Raw genomic sequence first — 20,101 nt, 5'->3', positions numbered from 1 at the left:
GTGGGATTCTGTCTGTGATCGATAGGCACGGTGGGATATTGGACTGAGTGGGATATGGTCCGTGATCAATACGCACGGTGGGATATGGGTGTGAGTGGGATACGGTCTGTGATCAATAGGCACAGTGGGATATGGGTCTGAGTGGGAAACGGTCTGTGATCGATAGGCACGGTGGGATATGGGTCTGAGTGGGATACGGTCTGTGATCGATAGGCACAATGGGGTATGGGTCTGTGTAGGATTTGATCTGTGATCGATAGGCACAGTGGGATAAGGGTCTGAGTAGGATACTATCTGTAATCAGTACGCACGGTGGGATATGGGTCTGAGCGGGATATGCTCTGTGATTGATAGGCACGGTGGGATATGGGTCTGAGTGGGATACGGTCTGTGATCGATAGGCACAGTGGGATATGGGTCTGAGTGGGATTCTGTCTGTGATCGATAGGCGCAGTGGGATATGGGTCTGAGTGGGATATGGTCTGTGATCGGTAGGCACAATGGGATATGGGTCTGAGTGGGATACGGTCTGTAATCGATAGGCATAGTGGGATATGGATCTGAGCGGGATACGGTCTGTGATCGATAGGCACAGTGGGATATGGGTCTGAGTGGGATACGCTCTGTGACCGGAGGCACAGTGGAATATGGGTCTAAGTGGGATACGCTCTGTGTTCAGAGGTACAGTGGGATATGGGTCTGAGTGGGATATGGTCTGTGATCAATAGGAACAGTGAGATATGTGTCTGAGTGGGATATTGTCTGTGATCGATAGGAACAGTGGGATATGTGTCTGATTGGGATACGCTCTGCGATAAATAGGACCAGTGGGATATGTGTCTGATCGGGATACGCTCTGCGATCAATAGGAACAGTGGGATATGTGTCTGAGTGGGATATGGTCTGTGTTCGATAGGCACAGTGGGATATGTGTCTGAGTGGGATATGGTCTGTGATCAATAGGAACAGTGAGATATGTGTCTGAGTGGGATATTGTCTGTGATCGATAGGAACAGTGGGATATGTGTCTGATTGGGATACGCTCTGCGATAAATAGGACCAGTGGGATATGTGTCTGATCGGGATACGCTCTGCGATCAATAGGAACAGTGGGATATGTGTCTGAGTGGGATATGGTCTGTGTTCGATAGGCACAGTGGGATATGTGTCTGAGTGGGATATGGTCTGTGATCAATAGGAACAGTGGGACTTGGGTCTGAGTGGTTTATGGTCTGTGATCGATAGGCACAGTGGGATAAGGGTCTGAGTAGGATACTGTCTGTAATCAGTACGCGCGGTGGGATATGGGTCTGAGCGGGATATGCTCTGTGACTGATAGGCACAGTGGGATATGGGTCTGAGTGGGAAACGGTCTGTGATCGATAGGCACGGTGGGATATGGGTCTGAGTGGGATACGGTCTGTGATCGATAGGCACAATGGGGTATGGGTCTGTGTAGGATTTGATCTGTGATCGATAGGCACAGTGGGATAAGGGTCTGAGTAGGATACTGTCTGTAATCAGTACGCGCGGTGGGATATGGGTCTGAGCGGGATATGCTCTGTGATCGATAGGCACGGTGGGATAGGGTCTGTGTGGGATACGGTCTGTGATCGATAGGCACAGTGGGATATGGGTCTGAATGGGATTCTGTCTGTGATCGATAGGCACAGTGGGATATGGGTCTGAGTGGGATTCTGTCTGCGATCGATAGGCACAATGGGATATGGGTCTGAGTGGGATACGGTCTGTGATCGATAGGCACAGTGGGATATGTGTCTGAGTGGGATATGGTCTGTGATCAATAGGAACAGTGGGACTTGGGTCTGAGTGGTTTATGGTCTGTGATCGATAGGCACAGTGGGATATGGGTCTGAGTGGGATATGGGTCTGAGTGGGATTCTGTCTGTGATCGATAGGCACGGTGGGATATTGGACTGAGTGGGATATGGTCCGTGATCAATACGCACGGTGGGATATGGGTGTGAGTGTGATATTCTCTGTGATCAATAGGCACAGTGCGATATGGGTCTGAGCGGGATATGCTCTGTGACTGATAGGCACAGTGGGATATGGGTCTAAGTTGGATACGCTCTGTGATCAAGAGGCACAGTGGGATATGGGTCTGAGTGGGATATGCTCTGTGATCGATAGGCACGGTGGGATATGGGTCTGAGTGGGAAATGCTCTGTGATCGATAGGCACTGTGGGATTTGGGTCTGAGTAGGATTCTGTCTGTGATCGATAGGCACGGTGGGATATTGGTCTGAGTGGGATATGGTCCGTGATCAATACGTACGGTGGTATATGGGTGTGAGTGGGATATTCTCTGTGATCAATAGGCACAGTGGGATATGTGTCTGAGCAGGATACGCTCTGTGACCAATAGGCACAGTGGGATATGGGTCTGAGTAGGATATGCTCTGTAATCAATAGGAACAGTGGGATATGGGTCTGAGTGGGATATGGTCCGTGATCAATACGCAGGGTGGTATATGGGTGTGAGTGGGATATTCTCTGTGATCAATAGGCACAGTGGGATATGGGTCTGAGCGGGATATGCTCTGTGATCGATAGGCACAGTGGGGTATGGGTCTGAGTGGGATATGGTCCGTGATCAATACGCACGGTGGGATATGGGTCTGAGTGGGATACGGTCTGTGATCGAAAGGCAAGTGGAATTGATCCACACACAGTGAGGTCAAGATGAGACATTCAGTGATTATAGCAAGCTCCCAGCATCCAGCTGTGAGTCTTGCTCCAGACCCAATCCCCCACAACTTGCAGAAAGGTCTTTTGCTGTATTTACCTTCTGCTTATGATAATGGAGGAGGTATCGGTTTCCCTCGAAGGGAGCTGGGGGAGTTTCTGCTTGTGGCTGGATGAATACAGCTCCACTCCATGACTTGTTCGAACATGCCGGTAGAACTTATCTGGAATGGGATCATTCAGATGCCAGGAATCTGTACCCCGTGGCAGTCAGCTCACAAGCAGTATGTTCTGTCAGGACTGAGTCATCAAGTCATAGAGCTGTACGGCACGCAAACAGACCCTTCAGTCCAACTCCTCCATGCTGACCAGATATCCTCAATTAATCTCGTCCCATTTGCCACCACTTGGCCCATATCTCTCTGAACTCTTCCAATTCCAATTTAAAAGATGCCTTTTAAATATTGTAATTGTACAAGCCTCCATTACTTTCTCTGGCAGCTCATTCCATACACACACCACCCTCTGCATGAAAAAATTGCCCCTTTCATCCTTTTTAAATTTTTCCCCTCTCATCCTAAACCTATGTCCTCTCATTCTGGAATCCCCGACCCCAGGGAAAAGACTTTGTCTATTTATCCTATCTGTGCCTCTCATAATTTTCTAAACCTCTATAAGGTCACCCCTCAGCCTCCGACGCTCCAGGGAAAACAGTCCCAGCCTGTTCAGCCTCTCCCTATAGCTCAAATCCTCCAACCCTGGCAACATCCTTGTAGATCTTTTCTGAACCTTTTCAAGTTTCACAACATCTTTGCTATAGGAAGGAGACCAGAATTGCACACAATATTCCAATAGTGGCCTAACCAATGTCCTGTACAGCCGCAACATGACCTCCCAACTCCTGTACTCAATACTCTGACCAAGAAAGGAAAGCATACCAAACACCTTCTTCACTGTCCTATCTACCTGCGACTCCACTTTCAAGGAGCTACGAGCACGCGCTCCAAGGTCTCTTTGTTCAGCAACACTCCCTAGGACTGAGAGGCCGCCCACACTATCAGGCTCATTCACTGGCTCCCACATAAAAACATGCAGAGATACACAGACCCACACACACATAAAATTGCACATAGAAACACAGATACACATGCATGCATATACAGTCACGCATATATTATACAGTCATGCATATATACACAGGAGAAAGTGAGGTCTGCAGATGCTGGAGATCAGAGCTGGAAATGTGTTGCTGGAAAAGCGCAGCAGGTCAGGCAGCATCCAGGGAACAGGAGAATCGACGTTTCGGGCATAAGCCCTTCTTCATTCCTGAAGAAGGGCTTATGCCCGAAACGTCGATTCTCCTGTTCCCTGGATGCTGCCTGAACTGCTGCGCTTTTCCAGCAACACATTTCCAGCTCTGCATATATACACAGTCTCACAATGCACAGACAAAAACACTCACATATGCACACATCAGTACCAGATATTTACGGTTTTTCTCTCTCTCTCTCTCTCTCTGTCAGGGAAAAACCCATCCGCCTCACTCATATCTTTTCAGGAAGGAAACGGTGACTCTTATGTGACAGCAGACCCACAGCAATGTGGCTTATTTTTGAATGCCCTCTGGACAGTTCGGGATGGGTAACAGACGCTGGCTGAGCCAGTAATGTCCACATCCCATGAAGGCAGGAAAAGAATTGGGAGAAATGTGTGTCAGATGGGGAAGCTTGTGTTTGTGCAAGGCTTTGGTAGTCCCTTGTCAGAATGGATCAGTAAGTGTGATCCCAGATTACATTGAATACAACCCCTCGGTCACCTTTAAATATGTTCACCTGCTTCATTCAAGCAAAGGACAAGAAAATAACTTGGTATTCACTTTTTGGAGATAGGCAGGTGTTATAGAACTTGAAATAGTTCAGAAAAGGTTTACAAGGATGTTGCCAGGGTTGGAGGATATGACCTGTAGGGACAGTCTCAATAGGCTGGGGCTGTTTTCCCTGAAGCGTCGGAGGCTGAAGGGTGACCTTATAGAGGTTTATATAATCATGAGGAACATGGATAGGATAAATAGACAAAATCTTTTCCCTGGGATGGGGGAGTCCAAAACTAGAGGGTATAGATTTAGGATGAGAGGGGAAAGACATAAAAGAGACCTACGGGGCAACTTTTTCACACAGAGGGTGGTACGTGTACGGAATGAGCTGCCAGAGGAAGTGGTGGAGGTTGGTACAATTACAGCATTTAAAAGGCATTTGGATGGGTATATGAATAGGAAGGGTTTGGGGGGATATGGGCCGGGTGCTGGCAAATGGGACGAGGTCAGATGGGGATGTCTGTACGAGTTGAACAAAAGGGTCTGTTTCTGTGGTGTGTGACTCTCTATGACAGAGCAAGATCTCTGTTTATGAGTGGATATTCTCCCTGATCTACCTGTTCCAATAGGTCATTACACCCCTCTGAATAGGCTGGAACTTTGCCTGCTTGGTCAGAGCAAAGGACATTACCACAAGAGTCCACCCGATGTCTGAGTGTGCAGGGATCTTCCTTTGCAATGCTGTTTAACAATCTGCTCCCAGACCTTTTGCTTCAGTTCAGTATCTCTTTCCCATTAACCACACTCGGGTTAAACAAGTCCCGCAGTGTTTTGTAAATACTCCACAGACAGCTCATTGCACCCTTGAACATGGCAACTCCTACGTAGTTGTAACCGATTATGAATCTTCTGGCATGCCTTACCACTAATAATGCGGAGGAATAGTTGTAGCATTGGGCTTGTACACGAATGAGTTTACAGATGCAAGCTCCCACCAACATCAGCAATACCAATTCAGACAGCAGCTGTACCGGGTGCTGGTTAGGAGATGGATGATCACTGGGATAAAAAGGCAAAAAGCAGAGGGGACCTGGGTTTCTTGCAGGGGCCGGGGTGGGGTAATGGAGACAGTTGAATGTGGGACTCACAGTCCAGCCTTCCTACTCATTCTGGACTGAATGGCTGAGGGCTGGGCTGATTCTGGAACAGTCAGGGGCACTGTGCTGCATCTACGTTCCATGTTCTAATTTTATTCGAATGCATGTAACACGTGGACAGCCTCTGGCCCACCCTGTCCAGAGAACGTTGGGGCTGAGAACTAGAGATTTCTCACAGATAGTGTTGATCACATGGTTATCTTTGCCTCCCAGTTGCCTGTGCTTTTTAATGTCTCCTATCTGGTTACCAGTTGCAGTTGACACATTTCCTTTTTCTTTGTTTCTCACCCATTCCCCTCACTCCTGCTAATGGCCAGGATCATTGCTATTACCATGGTTACATCAAGGGAGAAGGAGGATCTTCAGCAAGCTTCAGTACTTGTGAGGGTTTCAGGTAAGATAAGCCTGACACGTGGTCTTGCCAACAACAGCGACCTCACCCCAGTACAGCTCGTGTCTGCTGGGTGGGAGGACTGAGCTCCACAGCCTCACTGACCACTTCTGATTTCTTGCACATTTTCCTTCTGGTACTTCAGCGTTTTGGATCCAACTGGAGCCATCCTGGTTGACCATGGTCTCTTGTTTTTCCCAGCGGCTACCTCCACACAAATGGCCAAAGGTATGTGCTGGAGCCTCTGAAGGGTTCAGACAAGGATGAGCATGCACTGTACCTGTATGAGGAGCTCAGACTCCCCCTCAAAACGTGTGGGGTCGTCAACACTTCAGAGGACAGCTTAGAGCCAAGAGTGGAAGAGACTTTCAACTCCCCTCGTGAGGTACTCACATCAAGTTGACTTTTTGTCTGTAAATACATAATGTGTGAACACAAAAGGAAAGTAGGGGAAAAAGAAACACTTCCTTTGAATGTTTGCCGTTGTATGTGACGTGAGCAACTCTGCCTGGGCCCAACATTTACTGCCCGCCCCGAGTTCCCCTCATGAGAAGGTGGGGGTGAGCTGCCTTCTTGAACCGCTGCAGTCTATGCCCTGTACATAGACCCACAATGCCCTTAGGGAGGGAATTCCAGGATTGTGACCCAGTGACAATGAAGGAACGGTGACATATTTCCAAGTCAGGATGGAGAGTGGCTGAGAGAGGTACCTGCAGGGGGTGGTATTCCTGGTATCTGCTAACCTTCTCCTTCCAGATGGAAGTGATCAGGGGTTTGGAAGGTGCTGCTTGAGGATCCTTGAAGAATGTCTGTGATGCGTTCTATCGATCACACACTTGGCTGCTATATTAAGCATCAGTGGTGGAGGGAGTGGGTATTTGTGGATGTGGTGCCAGTCACATGGGCTGCTTTGTCCTGAATGGTGTCAACCTTGTTGTTGGTGCTGTACACATCCAGGCAGGTGAGGAGTATTCTATCACGCCCCGACTCATGCCTTGTCGATGGTGGATAGGCTTTAGGGAGTCAGGAAGTGAGTTACTCTTCACAGACTAACACATCTCCTCTCACCCCAAAACCTATCCACATTGTACCTGCAACATGTTATATCACCCGAGATGGACCATTGCCAGGAAAGGTCTTTTGAAGTCCAATTATTGTCATCATATCAGATGAGCAATTAAAGAATTGCAAACTCCCACAAAATCAATGAGATAATAATTAAATTATTAGATTAGATTAGATTACTTACAGTGTGGAAACAGGCCCTTCGGCCCAACCAGTCCACACCGACCCGCCGAAGCGCACCCACCCATACCCATACCCCTACATTTACCCCTGCATCTAACACTACGGGCAATTTAGCATGGCCAATTCACCTAACCTGCACATTTTTGGATTGTGGGAGGAAACCGGAGCACCCGGAGGAAACCCACGCAGACATCGGTTGAAGGATAAGTATTGGCAATGACACCCTACTGTTCTTCTAAACAGTGCTGGAAGGATATTGTAAGCTCTGCTAAAGATGGAGATGAGAACTCGATTTGATGATAGACCTGAAAGCAGACAGGACACTGCTGTCTCTGTGCTGTGCTGAAAGCTGAGTTTATATTTGAGTTCCTGCAGTGTGACTGAGTGCGGCTTTGCACAGTGTAAGAGCTCAGAGTGGGAGATGAATGAATGTTTTATTCAGACGATGACCTGTGTAGGTGGGACAGCTCAATGCCTGACACTGTTTCACAAACAGCACTGACCATTCCTTGATTCAGCAAACTGGAACAATGGGGCAGCTTGCTATCAACCGTTCGGTGTTTAAATCAGTCAAATGCAGCCACTGCTTGTCATTACCCACAACCACAACCGATTACACAACTAGAAAAACCTGTTCATATGATTCCAGTCTGTAACTCCCTCCTGGGCATCTGTTATTTTACATATGAACCATCCCAAACCCCTTGATTAGATTCCAGACTGTCACCGAGTCTCTCATATGCAACATCACACAAGCAATGTTTTGAGTTTGCGTTCTGAACTCTGTCCTTGGTTTATTTGCTTCCAGGTACGGGTTGTCAGGTATTTCCCTGACAGTAGTGAGAGTGGATTCTGCTGTCTTTCATTCTCTCTGTTTTTCCTTCCAGAGGAACAATTTTCTTCGAGAGAAGAAATATATTGAAGTGTACGTGGTGGCAGATAACTCTGAGGTGAGTGCATCCTTCTTTCCCTGCATTAAGGGATGCTGTAGACTGGGTGTCTGCTGTCTACTGCTTGCAGTGCTATCCCTGCCTGTCAGTTCCAAGTAGAGCTAGGCAGAGCTGTGTGGGAGTCTTCATACCAATTGTTATTCATGTCCTGACAAGAATCCTGAGCTGTAATCTGAGGAGAATGGTGACAGCAACCTGATGATTGATATTGAATGTAGTGCACAGAAATAGGCCATTTGGCCTGACCAATCAATGCTTGTACTAGCCACTTCTGCCCACTGTGTTTCACTTCAGCCTGAGAGTATACCATCCCCTACCTTGTATGTTTGTTCAGCTTCCTGTTGGTGTATCCACAGGTCTTGTGGTAATGTCTCAGTGTGGGAGCAAGTTCCACATTCTCACCACTCTCTGGGTAAGTAGTTCTCTTCAGTTCCCCATTGGATTGAGTTGTGGCAGTGACCCCCATGACCCTCTGTCAACACCTCCTTCCAGAATCTACTCTACCCAACCCTTTTCCAATCTTAGAGGCCAATAAAACACCAATCTTCAACTTCTCCTTGTCAAGTTTCTTTTATAGACTCGTGGGACTTGAGGGGCAGAGGTAACACCAGCATTTATTGCCCTTGACCTGTGCAGATTTTCTTGGCCAATTCAGAGGGAAGTTAAGAATGAGTCTCATAGAACATAGAACATTACAGCGCAGTGCAGGCCCTTCAGCCCTCGATGTTGCGCCGCCCTGTCATACTAATCTGAAGCCCATCCCACCTACACTATTCCATGTATGTCCATATGTCTGTTCAATGACGACTTAAATGCACTTAAACTTGGCGAATCTACTACCATTGCAGGCAAAGCATTCCATATCCTTACTACTCTCTGAGTAAAGAAACTACTTCTGGCATCTGTCTTATACCTGTCTCTCCTCACTTTAAAGTTGTGTCCCCTTGTGTTTGCCATTCCCATACCTAGAAAAAGGCTCTCCCTGTCCACCCTATCTAACCCTCTGATTATCTTGTATGTCTCTATTAAGTCACCTCTCAACCTTCTTCTCTCTAACGAGAACAGCCTCAAGGCCCTCAGCCTTTCCTCGTAAGACATTCCTTCCATATCAGGCAACATCCTAGTAAATCTCCTCTGCACCCTTTCCAAAGCTTCCACATCCTTCTTATAATGCGGTGACCAGAACTGCACGCTGTCTCGAGTCACATTCGGGTAGATTTCCTTCCCTGAAGGACATGTGTGAACCCAATGACCTTGTATAACAGACATGGTTGCTATTAGAGTAGCTATAATTCCAGATTCTTATTGTAGTCAAATTTCACCATCTGTCGGGCTGGGATTTGAAGCCACTGCCTCCCACAAATAAGAGCCTGGGGTTTTGGATTCCTTGATGAAAATGTATTGCTGGAAAAGTGCAGCAGGTCAGGCAGCATCCAAGGAGCAGGGGAATCGACGTGTCGGGCATGAGCCCTTCTTCAGGGCTCTGTTTTGGATTCCTTATCCAGTGACATTACCCCCCCCCCCCCCCCGCCCGCCTCACCTCTCTCATGGGATGGCCCACTCTATGTTTACTGTGAGGTTGCTCCATTGGGGATGGCAGCTCCCAGGGAACTGAAAGGTTTGAGAGACACCCTCTGATGTGCAGAGTGTGAAGAGTTTGGTGAAATCTGTTGGCTGTCACTCACATGCAGGCAGACCCAGATGTCCCAACACTGTCCCGCTTTACTCTTTACCCCACCTGCAAAGGGCATCTCCTCTTTCTGGTGTGAATGTAACCTCCTTCAGAGTATTTGATTTATTGTTGTCAAAAGTACCTGAGTATCCTGAAAAATTTTGTTTTGAGAGCAGTGCAGGCAGATCATAATACACAAGGACATACAAGATCATCGGGTGTTTTAGACAGAACAAGGCATACTAAGTTACAGCTGCACAGGAGGTGTACAAATACAAGATCAACATTCGATGTCACATTTGATAGGTCCATTCAGCCCTCTAACTTAAACATCAGGGAAGCAGGTGTTCTTGAACCTGTTGGTGTGTGTGTTTAAGCTTTTGTATCTTTTGCCTGATGGAAGGTTTGGAAGAGATTATACCCAGGTTGGGAGGGGACTTTGATGATGTTGGCTGCCTTTCCATTTAGATGCAGTCAAGAGATGGCAGGTTGGCTTTTATGATGGACTCGGCTATATCCTTTCACAATACAGAGAGTAGAAGTAAGCCCAGTCCTCTGAGTGTGGGGCTCGATGTAATAATTCACACAGCCTCTGTTCTTCAGTTCTATTCCTTTCAAAGTGTCGGCTGCAGCTCCCTTCCCCAGCTGAACTGGTTCATGGTTCAGTTCCACTCCCGGCACCTTCCCCTGCAACCGCAAGAAATGCAAAACTTGCGCCCACACCTCCCCCCTTACTTCCCTCCAAGGCCCCAAGGGATACTTCCATATCCGCCACAAATTCACCTGCACCTCCACACACATCATCTATTGCATCTGCTGCACCCGTTGTGGCCTCTATATTGGGGAGACAGGCCGCACACTTGCGGAACGTTTCAGAGAACACCTCTGGGACACCCGGACCAACCAACCCAACCACCCCATGGCTCAACACTTCAACTCCCCCTCCCACTCCACCAAGGACATACAGGTCCTTGGGCTCCTCCATTGCCAGACCATAACAACACGACGGTTGGAGGAAGAGCGCCTCATCTTCCGCCTAGGAACCCTCCAACCACAAGGGATGAACTCAGATTTCTCCAGTTTCCTCATTTCCCCTCCCCCCACCTTGTCTCAGTCAAATCCCTCGAACTCAGCACCGCCTTCCTAACCTGCAATCTTCTTCCTGACCTCTCCGCCCCTACCCCACTCCGGCCTATCACCCTCACCTTGACTTCCTTCCACCTATCACATTTCCAACGCCCCTCCCCCAAGTCCCTCCTCCCTACCTTTTATCTTAGCCTGCTGGACACACTTTCCTCATTCCTGAAGAAGGGCTTATGCCCGAAACGTCGATTCTCCTGTTCCTTCGATGCTGCCTGACCTGCTGCGCTTTTCCAGCAACACATTTTCAGTTCAGTTCCACTTTGTACAGTTTGTAAATGGTGAACGCTTCTGGACTGCACAGTTTTCCTGTCACTGTGAGTGACTGAGACCACAATTCAGTAACTTTCTTCAAAGCTTCTTTGTTGAACACAACAGTATGTACTTCTCAGTCAATATATCTTTCCCTCTGTCATTCAGACCATTCCATCTTTCTCCTCAGAGATGTTTGGACGAAGATTGAGAGGGGGGGCCTAACAAAGGAGTAGAAGATTATGAATGGCACAGGTGAAATGCATAGTATGGCACTTTTTCTATGAGTAAAGGGGTTACTAACCCAGGGGGCATAGATTGAAGCTAAGAGCTGGAAGGCAAGAAGGAAAGCTGAGGAGAAAGCTTTTCACCCGGAGGGTGGTGGGACTCACTGCCTGAAACTGGCTGAGTCAGAACCTCTCGTAACATTTAAGCAGCATTGTGGTATTGACTTCCATTGCCAGAGCCTCCACATATATGCATCAAGAGCTGGAAAATGGGATTAGTGTAGCCAGATCTTCGTTGACCAGTACAGGCAGTATGGGCCAAATGGCATCCTTCTTTGCTATAAATGTCAACAAGTCAATGGGAGTACAAGACAGCTGATGCATCATTACCCAGGTGACAGTGCCACCACTCACACTTCATGAGATTCTTGTCCAACAACATGCTTATGCTGCAGATCTGTCAGTGCCTGTCTTTGTATTCAATTTCCAATTGTGTTCCAGTTTCCTGGCCACCTTCCATGGCCTCAGGACTAGTCAAGTGCTCAGTGTGTGAATGAAGCTGTCTTAAAGTGTGGTCTCTGTGGTTGACTGGGAAACGCGAGAAGGATAAGTTGTAAATTCTGGCATTCAGAGTGCTCTCCTCATCCCAGGAATGAACAATTCACAAAAAAGTCAGTTTGTTTTTCTATAATCTCCTATAGGCAGCAACAGCTTTGTGAGCACACATTGGGGTTTTGTTTTATTTGTTCACGGGAGGTGGCATTGTTGGTTGGTCTAGCTTTTGTTGCTCATCCCTCATTGCCCAGCGGGCATTGAAGCACCAGTTATTGTACCTTGCTGAGGGTCGAGAGTCACCTAAAGGCCAGACAAGGTAAGGATTGCAGATTTCCCCCCTCCAAAGGGTATTTGTATACCAGGTGGGGTTTTCCCGACAAGTGACAGTTATCAACAAGTTAGCTTTTAATTCCAGATTTTATATTTTGTCGGATTCAAATTGCACCATGTGCCGTGGTGTGATTTGAACCGATGTGTCCAGAACATTTCATCTGGGTTTCTGGGTTCGAGTGTGGTGGGATCTTTCTGTGTCTTCCTGAGAAGGCGGACTGGACCACAATTTAATCAACAGGATGTTGCCTGGTATGGGGGATCTTAGCTCGGAGGAAAGGTTAGAAAGACTGGGTTTGTTTTCACTGGAATGTAATAGGTTGAGGGGCGACCTGGTCGAAGTTTAAAAGGTTGTGAATGGTATGGATAGAGTGTAATGTATGAGGCTTTTTTCCAGCGTGGAGGGGTCAGTTACTCAAAGACACAAGTTCAAGGTGCGGGGGGGTGGGGGAGATGTTTAAAAGAGATGTGCTCGGCACATTTTTCACACAGAGGGCGGCCAGAGACAGTATATTCCAGTTAAGGTGAAAGGAAAGGCTGGGAGGTGGAGGGAATGTTGGATGACTAGAGAAATTGAGGGTTCAGTTAAGAAAAAGAAGGAAGCATACATCAGGTATAGACAGGATGGATCGAGTGAATCCTTAGAAGGGTATAAAGGAAATAGAGTCATAGAGATGTACAGCATGGAAACAGACACTTCAGTCCAACCTGTCCATGCCGACCAGATATCCCAACCCAATCTAGTCCCACCTGCCAAATCAGGAGGGCAAAAAGGGGACATGAGGTAGCTTTGGCAAATAGGGTTAATGAGATTCCAAAGGGTTTTTACAAATACATTAAGGACACAAGGGAAACTAGGGAGAGAATAGAACCCCTCAAAGATCAGCAAAGCAGCCTTTATGTGGAGCCGAGGAGATGGGGGAGATGCTCAGACTGGAGTGCCACAAGAATCAGTGCTGGGTCACTACTTTTCATCATTTATATAAATGATTTGGATGTGAGCATAAGAGGTACAGTTAGTAAGTTTGAAGATGACACCAAAATTGGAGGTGTAGTGGACAGCAAAGAAGGTTACCTCAGATTACAACGAGATCTTGACCAGTTGGGCTAATGGGCTGAGAAGTGGCAGATGGAGTTTAATTCAGATAAATGCGAGGTGCTGCATTTTGGGAAAACAAATCTTAGCAGGACTTATACACTTAATGGTAAGGTCCTAGAGAATGTTGCTGAACAAAGAGACCTTGGAGAGCATGTTCATGGCTCCTTGAAGGTGGAGTTGCAGGTAGATAGGATAGTGAAGGCAGCGTTCGGTATGCTTTCCTTTATTGAGTATTGAGTGCAGGAGTTGGGAGGTCATGTTGCAGATGTACAGGACATTGGTTAGGCCACTGTTGGAATATTTCATGCAATTCTGGTCTCCTTCCTATAGCAAAGATGTTGTGAAACTTGAAAGGGTTCAGAAAAGATTTGTTGCCAGGGTTGGAGGATTTGAGCTACAGGGAGAGGCTGAACAGGCTGGGGCTGTTTTCCCTGGAGTGTCGGAGACTGAGGGGTGACCTTATAGAGGTTTATAAAATTATGTGGGCCATGGATAGGATAAATAAACATCTTAAATAAATAAATAAAGTCTTTTCCCAGATGTAGGGTAGTGAGAACTAGAGGGTATAGGTTTAGGGTGAGAGGGGAAAGATATAAAAAGGACCTAAGGAGCAACTTTTTCACTCAGAGGGTGGTATGTGTATGGAATGAGCTGCCAGAGGATGTGGTGGAGGCTGGTACAATTGCAACATTTAAAAGGCATCTGGATGGGCAGATGAATAGAAAGGGTTTAGAGGGATATAGGCCAAATGCTGGCAAATGGGACTACATTTAGTGAGGATATCTGGTCGGCATGAAGGAGTTGCATCCTGGAACGCGCTGCCAGAGGAAATGGTGGAAGCAGACACAATAGCAGCATCTAGAGGAGCACCTGGACGAATACATGAATCGGAAGGGGATAGATGGATGTGGATCCTGTAAGTGAAGGCAGTTCTAGTATGGAAAGGCAAAATGTGTCGACACAGGCTTGGAGGGTTGAAAGGCCTGTTCCTACGCTGTATTGTTCTTTGCTGTTCTAACTCTGACAGAGCAGTTCCAGACTGAGGAAGTAATATGGAGCACTCGCTATTCAGTTTCCTACACTCTGCCCTGTCCAGCGATGGGTATGATGGACATGTGTTCTGTGTTTAATGGCCATGACTGTCGATTTGTTTTTCAGTATCGACACTTTGGCAGCTTGGAAGCACTGAGGAGCAGGGTGTTTGAGGCAGTCAATCACATTAATCTGGTAAGTCACAGTGAAACAACATGAGACACCACTACTGCTTCCTGATTGATGTGACAGCTCCTGCTCCCCTTCCAATAGATGTTTAGCCTTCCTTAATTTTTGCATTTATTTTTCATTGCTTTTCTCCCCTCCTTTCTTCAATTTCTGCTGAAGGATTGAGCTCATCATTTTTCTCAGAAACGTATGAATACTTTCTATTTGAGCCTTTCCGTCGACTAATCCATCCTCCATTTATTATAAAGCTCTGCTTCACCTTGAAGACTGGGAGCATCCTCCCTGGGAAAAAGCATCAGATTTATAGCTATCACTCTGAGACAGTGCTGCTTGAGCAATAAAGTTCATTGTGTCATTTTGTAGAGATTTCTACGTAAAGACTCTCTGCAGAGTGACAAATGATGTTTCAGTGCTGTACCAAATGTCATGGTGCTTTGCATTTTTTTGAAGTTAAGACTGCTTCTTGACCAAAACAATTGCTTGAAATTTTATAGCTGACCTTGAGACGTATGGGTAGCACTCGTAAGACACATTGATTACTGTCCCCTTGAGAAGGTGGGGTGAGCTGCCTTCTTGAACCAATGCAATCCATTTGGTATTGGCAAACCCACAGTACCCTGAGGGAGGGAGTTCAAGGATTTTGACCCAGTGACAGTTTGAAGTTTGCATCACAAATCCATAGGGTGGTTAACAAGGTGGAAGTGAGGACTGCAGATGCTGGAGATCAGAGCTTAAAAATGTGTCGCTGGAAAAGCGCAGCAGCTCAGGCAGCATCAAAGGAGCAGGAGAATTGACGTCGCCCGAAACGTCAATTCTCCTGTTCCTTTGATGATGCCTGACCTGCGCTTTTCCAGCAACACATTTTTAAGCTCTGGTTAACAAGGTGTTTAGCATGCTTGCCTTCACTGCACAGACCTTTGATTGCAGGTTGTACAGGAAGTTGGTGAGGCCTCTTCTGCAATACTGTGTCAGCTGTGGTCGCCCTTTTACAGGATTCATAATGTTAAGCTGGAGAGGGCTCAGGAGAGATTTACCAGGGGGTTGCTGGGAATGGAGGGTTTGAGCTTTGAGGAGAGGTTGGAAAGGCTGGGACTTCTTTCACTGTTGTGTCGGTGGTTGGGAGGTGACCTTGTAGAGGTTTATAAAATCATGACGGGTACAGATGAGGTGAATGACAGGGGTCTTGAGGGTGGGAGATTTCAAGACGAGAAGGCATATTTTTAAGATGAAAGGAGAAAGATTTTAAAAAGACACAAGGGGCAAATTGTTTACACAGAGAGTGGTTGGTGGAGTGGGCACAGTTCTCATGTTTAAAAGGTACGTGACTCGAAAAGGTTTGGGGAGATATGGCCCAAGTGCAGGCAGGTGGGGCGTGGTTAGTTTGGGATTAAGGTTAACATGGACTGGTTGGACCGAAGTGCCTATTTCTGTACTCTATGACTCAATGACTCAATAGCCTGCAGCACTTGATCATTTCAGTGGTGAAACTGTTGCTTCTTCTTTGTTTTCAATGTGATCTTTTTTTTTCTTGGCCATTCATGCAAAGCGCAAACATCCAAAATTATTGAATTTATCTATTCAAGTTCAACCATTCACCCGATGAAGTTCAGCTCTGCGTATTCAATAAACTGATCGCCATATGTGGAATCCAGCAGGGAATAAAAAGTCAGAGATGGACACTGGTTTTATTGTAAATTGATAGTTTAGCACATCGAGCAGTTTCTGCTTTTGCCCTGTAGAACCAACTGCCTAGTGTAGGAGAACTCAGCTCTTCAATACACACGCCAGTGAAAAGTGTTCACACTCACGCCTACTCTGGTTAACCCTTAAATGAGCTGAAAATGTGTTGCTGGAAAAGCGCAGCAGGTCAGGCAGCATCCAAGGAGCAGGAGAATCGACATTTCGGTCATGAGCCCTTCAGGAACATCCTGAAGAAGGGCTCATGCCCAAAACGTCGATTCTCCTGCTCCTTGGATGCTGCCTGACCTGCTGCGCTTTTCCAGCAACACACTTTCAGCTCTGATCTCCAACATCTGCAGTCCTCATTTTGCCCTAACCCTTAAAGGAGCCCAATTCTCTCATGGTGATAGGTGGAGGCATTCCTTCTGCTTTCTTTGATGATTATTGGTGCTTTGGGGGAGGGTGCAGTTGTTATCAAAATGTTCCCATGAGAAGTTAAATCTTGGTAAGTCCACTGCCTGCCGAAGAGTTCAGCAGTGCCACCTCTGACATGTGACCGAGGGGCCATCCTTGGTAGCAAGGAGGACAACCTCCACCACCAGATGGAAGCCCAATATGAAAGTCTTACTGACACTGGGGCTGAAAGGGTGGCACGCTGAATGGGCAGAAAGTCACTGTCACTTGGCGATTTCCTGGAGTCACTGAGAAAGAGGAACAGATTTGCATGTGGAGTGACTTGGACACCTTGGGGACATTTCCCTCACTGGGTGGCCATTTTGAACTGCAGGCATTCCCCTCACGACTTCAGGCAAAGCATGGTGCGGGGCCTTCTTCCATTGTTTAACCCTTTAAGTACCAATACTCAATATAAAACATGCATTCACTGCAACATTCACTTTTAACTTCATCTAACCTTCAACTTTAACTCACTTCATTTCACTTCACTTTACCTGACTTTAACTTAATTCACCTTTAACCCGAACTCCATCTTTAACTGGAGAAGTTTGGCTGGAAACAAATACTACTCCGAGGGTGTTGGCCAAGATTTGCTCTCGGTGTAGATCTTGCCTCGTGGTTTTGATGCCCTCTCTGAAACAACTTCGGTGCACGTGCTTCTTAGATGTTGGCCTCAATGGGCACTCCTGCAAAATCCTTTCTTCTGCTATCTCGTGTCCCAAAACATGCTCGTCCTTCCAGAATCTTCTCTGGCACTCAGCCAATGAACTGAACGAACCCCTGGTCACAGTGTTTGATCCCAGCCAATGGAGTTTACTGGTAAAGAGCTCCCAGATGTTTACGCCAAGTCATGAACAGCCACATTGCACGCTCCATATATGGTAATAGCAGTGCCAGTCTGTGTTGCAGATACCGCCCTTATTTGGTCAAGACATGAAACTGCAGGTCACAGACTTCAGGACAGCTCACGACATGTCCTGGCTGCAGTTTTAAATGAGGTCAGAGTACAAACCAGCTTGATCAACATTCCCAGCATTCTTGGTTGTAGCTCTTAACCAGTATTGTTACCATTTCTGCTGTTAGCCACACCATCCTTCCTGGCCAAAGACACCAATCCTCATTCAAAGTCCCTTTGTCCAATCATCTCTCTCTCTGTCTCCACTCCCCGACAGCTTTACCAACCCCTGAGGACACACGTAGCCTTGATTGGTCTGGAGATCTGGTCCAGTGGAGATCAGTTCTTTGTTGAAAAAGATGCTGGTCGTACTCTGACGAACATGTTGGAGTGGCGCAGAAACAAGTTGCTACCAAGAAAGGGACATGACAACATCCAATTTATCACGTAAGTATCGGTGCTGCCTCCAGCTCCTGTTTTATTTTTGTTGTTGTACATGGCAACATGATTGTGGAGGGTTAGGTGATAGCATTGCTGTCCAACAAAACAGTCCTGCTCATCCTTTAGTGGTCCGTGCATGCACACAAAGGAAATCATGGCGGACGGCTCTATATAATGGTCTTCCATTCTATTGTTAAGATCGATGGGTATACACTCAATTTTTCTTTAATCAGGAGGAAGATCAAGGGTTATGGGCAAAAGGCAGGAAAGTGGAGTTGAGGATGATCAGATCAGATCAGCCATTATCTCATTTCATGGTAGTGTAGACTTGATGGGCTGAATGGCCTATGTCTTCTGTTCTTCGATGTTTACTTAAATACTTGGAGCACTTGTAAGGAGGATGTTTGTGTATGGAGTCACCCCGTCCTCGAGACTCCTCCAATGATGCTAATGTTTTGGCTAGACATGTTAGATTGGGTTTGCAACTGTTACCAATATCCTGCCTGTCTGCTCTGGATACATCCTTGGTCTTGAAGAGGGAGGGGAACATGATGTCTGTGGGTACATTTGAGGCCAGCTGCGTTAGGGGGCACCACGGACACTGGAATGGACAATACCTACCATCTCTCCACCCCTTTAAACTCACGCCAATCAGTAAGTATTGCCTTTGGACATTTGAGTCTGACTAGGGGAACCTCGGCTTGGGGGTTGGGCTGCCAGTGCTTAGATGGCTATGGAGGCTGACATCTCACCTTAGCCCAGACTGTGAGAGGTTATTCCTGAGGAGGTCCATTGGTGTTGCAGTGAAGAGAAGACTCAGATTGTCTTTTTGTCCTTCCTGTTGTAGGCATGTGGACTTCACTGGCGATACCATCGGCTTGGCCCAAGTGAGTGCCATGTGTACACAAGGCTCTGGGGCTATCAACCAGGTAAGGGAGGCATTGGGTCAGTGATATTCTAAATAGACTTCCAATCCAGAGATCCCAGGTCCAGGTTCTGAGAAGGGGAGGAGTGGTGGAATTTGAATTCCATAAAAGTTTGGAATTACGAAAGCAATGATGACCATGAAATGATTATTAATTGTCTGGGGAAAAACCATCTGCAACTCTAAGGTGCTTACAATAAGGATCTGGCTTGTATGTGACTCCAGACCCACAGCAATGTGGACAATAAATGCTGGTCCAAGCAGTGAGTCCCACATGCTGTGAATGAAGAATTTAAAAAGAGCCCCGTGTTTAACTAAACTTGCTGTATAGCCAGGGCTGAATGGCCCAATGATGCTACCACCATCCAAAGTCACTGAGAATACTTGAGGAATTGTTTGACCGGAGGATGTTTGTGTATGGAGTCACCCCGTCCTCGAGACTCCTCCAATGATGCTGATGTTTTGGCTAGACGTGTTAGGTTGGGTTTGCAACTGTTACCAATATCCTGCCAGTCACCAGCAGCATCGCTGAATAGTTGACAAGGTTGAGTGGAAAAGTAATGTCGTGCTTGGAGAACTTTGTAAAATATTTCTGCACAGGTTGAGAGCATTGCTGACTTGAACAGTATTTGTTGTCGATCTCTCGTTGTCCAAAAGAGTTAAGGTTGAAGGCCTGGAGTCACAACTAGACCCAGACTGGGTAAGGACAGCAGATCTCCTTCCCTGAAGGGCATTGGTGAACCTAGTAGGTTTACAATAGTCATCAGTGGTTACATCACATCGTGTCAACATGTTAGTGATTGACAGCACAGTGAAGGATTTGCCCTGACAAAGGTATATGCACATCGTATCATAACACAACAGTGCAATGTGAGTGTATTTCAGGCAAAATCTGAAACCAGTCCACCTGAGGAATTATTCAGAAAACTGGTCAAAGTGT

The 20,101-nt window shown here is 46.8% G+C and overlaps 1 protein-coding gene across 3 annotated transcripts in view; it reads left to right on the top strand.

The window, feature by feature from the left end:
* The window catches only part of LOC122543039 (zinc metalloproteinase-disintegrin-like crotastatin), a 96,542-nt gene that overhangs the window by 47,375 nt on the left and 29,066 nt on the right, over positions 1–20,101 (top strand). For all 3 annotated transcript variants that reach the window (XM_043681231.1, XM_043681230.1, XM_043681229.1), the window contains 6 exons: positions 5,997–6,073; positions 6,272–6,455; positions 8,206–8,268; positions 14,702–14,770; positions 18,073–18,242; positions 19,084–19,165. In XM_043681231.1, coding sequence (XP_043537166.1) covers positions 5,997–6,073; positions 6,272–6,455; positions 8,206–8,268; positions 14,702–14,770; positions 18,073–18,242; positions 19,084–19,165 — 645 coding nt within the window. The remainder of the gene's footprint in view (positions 1–5,996; positions 6,074–6,271; positions 6,456–8,205; positions 8,269–14,701; positions 14,771–18,072; positions 18,243–19,083; positions 19,166–20,101) is intronic.

This window comes from Chiloscyllium plagiosum, chromosome 42 (genome assembly GCF_004010195.1).
Source record: "Chiloscyllium plagiosum isolate BGI_BamShark_2017 chromosome 42, ASM401019v2, whole genome shotgun sequence".
Classification (NCBI taxonomy): domain Eukaryota; kingdom Metazoa; phylum Chordata; class Chondrichthyes; order Orectolobiformes; family Hemiscylliidae; genus Chiloscyllium; species Chiloscyllium plagiosum.
The sequence above is the reverse complement of the archived record's forward strand: the minus strand, read 5'-3'. Positions and strand labels throughout refer to the sequence as shown.